The sequence below is a fragment of the Pinus tabuliformis genome, chromosome 8, assembly GCF_031772625.1.
Source record: "Pinus tabuliformis cultivar Carrire ecotype Pingquan chromosome 8, CPIR1, whole genome shotgun sequence".
NCBI classification, from domain to species: Eukaryota; Viridiplantae; Streptophyta; class Pinopsida; order Pinales; family Pinaceae; genus Pinus; species Pinus tabuliformis.
The window spans coordinates 760,037,897-760,047,952 of record NC_142294.1 but is presented as its reverse complement, the minus strand read 5'-3'; the positions used below and the strand labels follow the sequence as shown (position 1 = coordinate 760,047,952).

Sequence of the window (10,056 nt, the reverse complement as noted above, 5' to 3'; positions counted from 1 at the left end):
ACATGACTGATGCTGAAAACAGGAGATGGCTAGAGGGCAGGCCTGTAATTCAATGAGGGTGATTGGTTCTTCTCTGATATGTCTACCACCTCTATGAAGCCTCCGGGGAGCATGTTCCTCCATGGGTGAGTCACTTTGGGTTTCCATTCCATAATCAGATGAATGACCGGATGACATGACTGCTGTAAAAAATGCCTTGGAGAAAACTGATTGCTGATGTATGAAAACTGTGTTGGACTGCTCTTTAGTAATGTGCCTAACCTCTGCCACCAAGGGGAAAACAGAACAAGGGACTGTTAGGAGGGAGGAAAATAGTGAGGGATTAGGGGGTATTGGGATAGATTTGGTTAGGAAAATATGGGAGGGTTTGGGATTTTATGTATAGGAATAGGGTTTAGGGTTTTACATTTAGAAATTTGGGAAAGGGAATTTGGGATAGGGGTTTAGTGATTCTAGGGGGTAGGGAACAATGAAATCAGGGGAAAATGGAATAAGGGAGAAAAGGAAATGATGGGAAGAGAATAGACTTGGAAGAAAATAGTTGTCAAACCCTAGGCAACAACTTTTATTTGAGGAATTTAAGATGATAGGGTTTGATCATTTGTTTAGACACTCAACACATCAACCATCATAGCATAACTACCAAACTTTGATGAACAGGAGAATTAGAGCTCAGCCTACTTGAAACAAGGGAAATTTGTACATTTTTGGCGTTTGGAGGCCGTTCTGGAATTTTGCGAGCCGCTCAGCTGTATGTGCTGCGCCTTCCCAGTGCACCACGCCCATTCAAAAATACACTGTGTGTTTGCTCCCAGTGCGCCGCGCCTTCTGCCCAGTGCGTCGCACGCACTCTAAACACAATTTTGACTTGGAAAATTATAGTTTCGCCCTCTCACCACTAAACTTCGACCTTCTTTGATCTCTTGGATGCGAATGGACTTTAAAAACTTGGAGACATGCTTTATACATTGGCTTTTCAAATTAATTTTGCCAAAACCCATTTTTGTAATGTTTCGATTTGGCACTTTTTTCACAGTTAATACAACTCTGTCTTTTTGTTTCCTCCTTGATTTTTTGGCTTGAATGATGTTTTCTTTTGGCTATTTTTGCAGGGATAGTGGCATGTCTTGACAAAGGAAGACCAGGGTTGTGCCTGGAGAATTCAACAACTGAAAAACTTTTGACAATTACATGGCAATTTATTACAAAACGAAATGACGAATTTTCTTCAAAACAGAGTTTTGAAGAAAAGTCATAGTCCAACAATATGACGATGAAAATATTTGAAATGAAAACTTATTGAAGACATCCTCATGACCTGTGGGTATTATTTGACATTTTGAAGACCAAACCCTAGACCTAGAAACTGAAAGACTCTTTTTGACCAAAACACCATCTATGACTGTTAATGATTGAAATCAACTTTGATGATCTTTGAGAAATTTTGACTAACCCAGTAGGTACAACCATGAGGGAAACAGGTGAAGAGACCCTTCCGTTAGACATTGGTATGACCCTAATGGAATGCAAATGAAAGAGCTAAATGAGACACCTAAAAATGAAATGCAATAAGAGAATGATCTCTGACGGAGGGATGACCAAACCGACTCTAACAAGTGCAACTTTGCTTGGAACTCCTCCTCGTCAAAGTACCCCATTCACTACCCCCAAAGGGAGCCCCCATAACTCCCCTCCTAGGAATCTACACGACACTCACTAAGGTAACCATCCTCATCAGAGAACCCCCATTCATATAGCTATCCAAAATCGTTTCATGATGGCAGACAACTTGTAAGTCCCGTTTTTAGCTTCTTTAAACTTGCCTGATTTAAGAAAGCTAACCAATGACCTAATTTTGCATTACCATAATTGGCCATCCATGCCCACCAAGCTCCGTTCAGAAATTCGAAGGGAAGCAGGGAGAAGACCTAGGAAACCATGTCATGACCTTTTACCTGTGGTGTTCATCCAATAATATCACAGACGATACTATTTGATTACGACTATTTCAACACAGCCTTACTGGGCTAGCAACGTAATGGTATATTGACCAACCTTTTGTGTCACATGGGAGATTTAGTTCTCTAGCCATAACATTCCTAACATTCTTCCAGCTCTCAGTCTATGATGACTCGAGACTGGAACTCCTCACCCACTTCGAAAAAACGCCTTCTACACACATATCAGATCATATCCATGAGCAATGGAAACACCGTAGCTTGTGTAAAGAACAGTTTGAAGACAAAGTCCTCCTCGACCTATTTTTGAGATATCTCACATCAGAAATCTCGAAAGACATGGCGAATTCATCCCCACTGAATGAGGAAGAGGCCATTAGAAAATATCAATAGTTAGAGCTTACATATACCCAATCTAGATACCTCTACCATGTTCTTCCAGACATCCCGCGCTTGTAGACTTTTAAAGAGACACCAGGTGCATCCAATGTTGCCGATGGATTGATTGGGACCATAGCCCAAAATCACCCTATAAACATTTTTTAGTACTTTGGATACAATTACAGTGGCCAACCATTTGGTTCCATAGCACCACCACACCACACATCATATTACCTTGGACAACCTATGCCTATGTAGAATCCTGTTATGCAAGTTAACCAATACCAACCTGTGCATAGTGGCCAATGCCCTCCTATGCAAGGTGGCCCATAGCTCCCTAGGAACGTGGAACCAATTCCTCCTTCCTAGAACTCATATGCCAGTCAAGGACAAGGGAACCATTATTTCTCTTTCCCCGCACCTCAAAACAACAACCCACCAGCACAAGCTAATCCAAGGGTTAATCTAGTGTAGCCTTATCTCACTCAACAATAGTAATTGGATGAACAATTGAGCACATCTAAACCACCCAATGTGGCTAAGAAAATACCAAAGAGAAAGCCAAAAGGAGAGTCTGGCTAAGTGGGAACAAATCAACAACAACCTCCACGGCCACCGACTAGGGGAAACCCCTACTAGAACCAAAACCAGGGACCGACCAATAGCAACCCACAAAGGCAAAACAAGAATACAAGTCTACAGACTAAACATGCTTGTGCCATTTTTGGTGAGTATGGTCATTACACCCATCACTATCCTCAACTCCCTGAGTTGAAATGGATGAAAGGCAGTGGGGGACAAGGGGGGAAAACCAAAAAACGGTAGTAATGATGCATCCCTTCCCCCATCAAGGAGTGGTAAATACCCAACAAGAACACTCCCAACAATACCAGAACCCTTCTAGAGGAAGTTCCCAAAGTACCTCAAACCACGACATTTACATGGCAGGGGAAGATGTTCTCCTACAGACGTGCAACCAAGAGTATGTAACTCCACCAGAAACCAATACTTCCACCTCACCTGCTGCAACGCGTACACCACCTTTTAACAATCCCCCTATATGCCAAATTTCCCATCCAAAATATGGTTAAAGTTCCTTTTCGGTGAGCGAGACAAAACTCAAAGGTTTGTCATAGCTATAACATAGTTGATGACTTAGCAAAAACTCCTTCAGCTATGTTAGCATTAGAAGTTTTGCAATCATGCCCAACCCAACGGAAAGCCTTACTTTCCGCATTAGGATAAATTGATCTTTCTGATTCTCGTTTAATTGTCTTTGACTTGGATAAAGCCACCCTAGGTCTACCATTAGCCATCGCTTTTCAAATCTCAGTCTTAGTTCAGAATATTTCAATCCATTGTTGCATAGTCGATGAAGGGGAATCCACATGTATAATGTCCAAATCAATTTGGAAAAAACTCGGATCCCCCGACCTCAAACCCTCTGACATCACTCCCAAAGTGTATGATGAGCACCCTTCTATTCTCGTAGGCCTATACCAAGGCTTTATAGTACAACAGGCCAGTAAAATTATGCCCATAGACAACGAAGTATTGGATGTACAGTTGGATTATGATATCCTGCTAGGCTAAAGTTATATGTACGAAATGTCAGTAGTAGCATCTTCCATATTCAAGATAATGATGTTCCCCCATGATGGGAAAATTATTAAAATTGACCAACTCACATATTATGAGAAGAATACATTAACTACACTTGATGGTGTGCTACCTTTCGTCAAATCTTCTCTCGAATTGGTTACACTGAATTTGGCCCCAACCAATTTAAGTCATTAACACTCCTCGGGACATTCCCATGGGACCCACCTATGATAGAGCATATACGTCCAGCCATAGAAGCCTCAATGTGCATGATGAGTTCATCAAACACCCATCAAGATCAAGAACCAGTTTCAGATACCAACAACAATGTTGTTTCTGATCATGCTTTCTTACCATATGCTATCACCCAGACACCCTTCTTATTCCCCCCACTTTGTTAGGTCCCTATAATACTAGTGTATCCCCCTTATTTTTATTATTAATGTAGCCCTCTTATTGTTATTATTGTGCCCATGTAGCCCTTATATTGTTATTCTTGTTCCCCATAGAAGCCCACTATTTTTATTATTGTTCCCTTACATTATTATTGTTATGTAGGCTTTGATTATATTGTGACCATTTAAACTCCTATATATACAAAGGAGGTATTTTCATTTGTACCATTCAAGAATTATTCATTTATGTAATGTAAAAGAGGTCCCCCCTCTAAAAAAATATTTTTTTAGTCATTTATTTATCTTTTCTTCTATTTTGTGAGTTCGTTGTATAACATTTGGTATCAGAGCTTTTGATTCTAAGGTTTCACTTCTCAAAACAGTTCATCTTAGCATTTTTCGCTGTAAAACAATTTCTACGCAGCTTCAGAAGCTGAAATCTTTACCACGTGGAGCCAAAATCTTGGTGAAATTCATGTAAAAATGTTAGATCTTTGTTATTTATATTTTCGGAGATATGATCCGGGGAAGTTAAGGTTTTTGTAGGCTCTGGAATTCAGTCTAAAACATGTGACCTAGGGAAAATCATCATAACTTTCGTTTCAGGAATTGAAATTGAATTCTGTAAAAAGTGACAGAAATTGCACAGACTATAGTTTTTTGTATAGCAATTCCAGGGCCGAAGGTTGAAACAATGACACTTGGAATTCCATACAACTTCGCTCTACTAAACCAATCCATAATCACGTAATAGTGGGAGATTTGACAGAACCCCATATTGAAGAATCCAATATTGGTCTAACTTATGGCATTGGAAATAATATTTATATGACTACCATGAGACTGAATTTTAGAACTTGGATATACGAAATTACATAGTTACAACCGTTTCATGATCAAGATCCTAAAAGCAAGAAAAAGGTGTGTATTTGTTTTTTAAATTGAATAATTTTTGTTTGAAAAATCAGTTTGAAGTGATTCCAAGGGTATATTGAATCATAGATATCAATATTGGGTTGTAAAATTCCTCCAAAACAAAATAATTCCACACCCATTAAGCCCTCAGAAATATCTACTATGACGCATGAAGAGGAAGAACTGCAGCATGATATATCAAAATTACGAGACCAAGTGCAACAAATTTCACTCTCACAAAGAGAAACCAAAGATGAACTAAAAGGGAACATGGATGGATTAAAAGGGGACATGTATGGATTAAAAGAAGAAATAAAAGGCGACATGGATGGTGTTGCAGCTCAGTCTCGCACAATTAAAATATCAAAAATCTTGAAAGAAAATTCTAACACAAAACCAAATTTGCAGAGAAAATTCATGTTTGGTATGTTTTGAAATTCAAAGAAAGACATGAAAAGGTCATGATAATTTTTTTTATCCCCCTAGAGCAAGGGCATATAATCACCGCCTCAAGAACTTCCAGAGTCTAAAAAGAAAAAACAACAACAACAACAACAACATTTTCCTGATACAAAGTGTTCCAAGCAAAATAAAGAGCGATGTAATATATTGGAAATAGAACATTGCCTTGTTGAAGGATAAAATTTGGAGTCATGGGTGAGGATTATACAAGAAATAGAGCTTTAAGAAATTAATGAAAATAAAAAACTTGGGCTAAGGTTGCAAAAGATGGCAGTGTATAGTGAGCAGTGGTATGGACCATGTAATAATGGCAACAACTTGGTGGAGGTTCCAAAAATGGTGAACGAATTGCAGGCATATGGACAAATCAAAATTTTGTTGCAGAGTTAGAAAATAAATTTCAACTATTTAAGGGACTTGTGGAGAATGGATCGAAGAGTATAACCAAAGAATCAGGAGAGCGGGTATTTCTTCCAAACAATTTCTGGTGAAATTTAAAAACCTGATCATTCATTAATTTTAGATTACCTTTACTTATTGTGAATGCTTATAGTTATCAAGTGAGAAGGAGAATGTAGAAATGTTTGATGCGACCTCTGAATTCATGAGTGATATGGATGAAGAAATTACTCTCAGTAGGAAGAACTCTGTTTCATAAAAAAATACATAACAAATGTCTTCTAAGGACTTCACATCCTCAAATTCAGTTGAAAACCTTTCATATGCATCACATCTATTTCAAATTATAAAGATTGTATCTGATGAGCAGGAATTGAGCTATGTAGATAATTTCCTTCTCCCAAAAGAACAAATTTTGGGTTTGTGAAATAGAATTTTACCCAATGTTGTAGATACCCAATATGTTGAAATTCAAATCGATTTTATGTTCTTGAACCAATTATGCTTACCCATATTTGGTTTCTATGGTGACAGGCAGATGATGGGTAGAAAATTGAAAAGAAATGTGTGTGCTGGATAATTTCATTTATAAATAAATACAAGAAAAAAATGAGGCATACTTGTACATTGGCCGTTTGGAATAAGTCATCATTTTTTTTCCATTGGCATCAAGAAACCCATCTCACATATGTATCAAGGAATAGTGTTCCATACAATTTATACGCTATGCAGGAGACCCTTGTGATGGTATTTATGTTTGTGTTGAAGATCATAATCTTCTCGAAGCTGCTATTTTTGTTACACAGAAAATGTAGGCATCTACAGGTCATAAATTTCAGGCTCAATGTCTGAAAAAATGAAGGCGAATTTCAAAAGTCCGGGAAATGAGTTTTTTTTTGCAGAAGGACCCAAATTGACTATACCGTTTGGAATTTTCAAAAAATATACAGTAATTTTAGAGATTTTGTGGGTTCCTTCAAACATTAGTTTTTGTAAAAATGTCATGCAAATGACTCTGATGTGGCAGCATTGCATATAGAAGTTAGAAGACGTATTTTCAAGAAGAGGATTGAAACAAGAGATCATGATGCTATAATAGAGAAACGTAGGGCATTTCAAAAGCTAGTTTATGTTTTGAACCTTGTTCTTGAAGATGCATCAACATTTCATCTACCTTAGGGGCATGTTTTCAAAGTAACCAATGCTCAAGTTGAGGTATTACAATATCTGAGTTACAGAGAATAGACAACATCACTTTGAAGTGGAGAAAAGCGACGATGAGGAGGTGAAGTGTACGAAAAATTCTAGAAGGGCTCTTTGTTTTTTTTGAGCAATCTCTACGTTTTCATATTTACTTTACACAGATCAATTCTTGCATTTAAGTGACTGCGCTCGGTTGGAATGTTAACTTGGAAAGGCACTACAGGAAAAGACGAAATCAATGGCTCACATCATCCCTCATCTAAATCAATGGACTCCCAGGAGCATAAACTGCATGAATTTTAAGGAGTAAGGTGATCCTGTGAGGTGGTTTAGCGAAATGTGAGATATTTAAAATCAATGGCCAATATTGACCCGGCATCACTCGTCCCTTGTTCCAAAAACCACCAAGGGTGGTCCTCGGGCGGAAAATGGTTTTCCAAAACCATTATTAGGGCTCACATCCATCTTTTGATATGACAATAATTATTTATGAAGTCGTATTGAAAAGTTTCAAAGGGGTTGGGTTTTTTATTTTCAAAGTTTTTATTTAATATTTACGCCGTAATGCGTTTCCCTCTGAGATGAAGTCCCCAGATGCCTTTCTGTCTTAATGGTAGTCGTCCGATCTTTTTGTTAGACGATTGAAATAAAATCAGCCGTACAATTTAATAAGAAATATTTTAAAACATTAAGAAAACCGTTATCGAACCCGTCATGACGCGTGGATATCAACGTTTGATTCTCACGGTCGAGAATCGTTTGGGGATATCTGAGGATGAAATTCTTGGGAGAGTAACGATTCCTGTGAATAACATAGACAAACGACTGGATGATAAGCCTGTGAATCCTCGATGGTTCAGACTTGACAACCCTGCTGTTGCTCCGGGGGAGGGAAAGTCGAAGAAGAAAGAAGTGGAGTCCGCGAGTAGAATTTATCTGAGATTGTCTTTAGATGGGGGCTATCATGTGCTGGACGAGCCTATTCATTACAGTGGCGATGTGAGGCCGACCGACGAGCGTCTCTGGAAGCCTAACATTGGTATTTTGCAGGTTGAGATCTTGCGCGCTCAGAACTTGCTTCCTACGAAGTGCAAAGATGGACGACACAGAATGGATGCTTACTGCGTTGCAAAATATGGACAGAAATGGGTTCGTACCAGGACTATGATTGATACCTTCAGTCCAAAATGGAATGTGCAATATACCTGGGAAGTTTATGATCCCTGTACAGTAATCACTGTTTGTGTTTTTGACGATTGCCATCTTCAAGGAGACGAAAAGTCTTCAGCATCCGTGAAAGATGCCGGGATCGGTAAGGTTCGAATCCGCCTTTCGACTCTCGAAACAGATCGCGTATACACGCATGCCTATCCTCTGTTGAGGTTTAATCCCTCAGGAGTCCTGAAGGTGGGCGAGCTTCATCTGGCTTTTCGTTTCTCCTGTTCGTCTCTGATGAACATGACGCTGATTTATACACAGACATTGCTTCCGAAGATGCATTATCTTTGTCCCCTTTCTCTAAGGCAGTTTGACCATTTGACATACCAGGCAATGCGGATAGCGGCAATGCAGCTGAGCCGAGCCGAGCCTCCTCTGAGGAGAGAAGTGGTGGAGTATATCATGGATGTGGATTCACATATGTGGAGCATGCGCCGCAGTAAGGCGGAATTCTTCCGCATAATGAATATCCTGGCTCCTCTCACAGCGGTAGGGCGATCGTTTAACGATATATGCCTCTGGAAAAACCCTGCAACCACCGTCCTGGTGCACATCCTCTTCTTGATTCTCATCTGGTACCCAGAGCTAATTCTTCCTACCGTCTTCCTCTGCATGTTCCTGATTGGCTTATGGAAATTTCGTTTCCGTCCACGGCACTCACTCGATATGGACACAAGCCTCTTCCAGGCCGGACTGGTTCATCCTGACGAAATCGGTGAAGAATTCGACACATTCCCCACTAGCAAAGCCTCTAACGTTGTGAGAATGCGATACGATCGAATCCGGGAGTCTGCTGGGCGAATACAGACCATGGCGGGGGATATGGCCACTGAAGTAGAAAGGCTTCAAAATCTTCTGAGGTGGAGCGATCCACGAGCGACTACCATATTTGTCATATTTTGCTTGATAGCTGCCACAGTTCTCTATACCACGCCCTTCCAAACTGCAGTGATTTTTGTTCTGTATCTCCTGCGCCATCCGAGGTTCCGCCACGGGCTTCCTTCTGCTCCTCTCAATTTCTTCAGGAGATTGCCTGCTCGTACCGATAGTCTGTTGTAAAAATAGCTTGGTCTTTCATGTCTGCTGAAGCTAGACCTCTGTTCTTTTAATTTAGCTTTTGTTCTGCGAATATACTATTCTAGTTGTGTATGTTTCTTTAATTTACATTTCCATGTTATTTCTTAACCGATGTAATTGACGATCTATCTATGATTTTATCGCTGCAACAGTGCAGAATTACCAGCATTCCTGTTCCGAGACTATGTCATCAAGGCTTTTCTCCTTCAGCTAATCTAATGTATTGGCACTTCCTCATGTTGTGTAGTGGAGGAGCTTGTAAATTTTCTTATAATCTAATTTCCTTCTGGAACTGCTGGAGAGTTGATGCGCTGTATAGCCAACTGTACCATATTTTTCAACACAGAAAATGGATGCTATTTCAGCTGTGCTCTCTTTTCCCTACATTACAGCTCCAGCTTTGGATACTATATAGGAGCCACCCGTGCTTCTGCCACAGTCTCTTC

The 10,056-nt window shown here is 39.7% G+C and overlaps 1 protein-coding gene across 1 annotated transcript; it reads left to right on the top strand.

The window, feature by feature from the left end:
- Positions 1–8,029: 8,029 nt before the first annotated feature.
- LOC149237821 (FT-interacting protein 3-like) lies at positions 8,030–9,699 on the top strand. The gene has a single exon (XM_089369401.1). The coding sequence runs from the start codon at positions 8,030–8,032 to the stop codon at positions 9,590–9,592; it is 1,563 nt and encodes a 520-aa protein (XP_089225527.1). The 3' UTR covers positions 9,593–9,699.
- Positions 9,700–10,056: the final 357 nt, after the last annotated feature.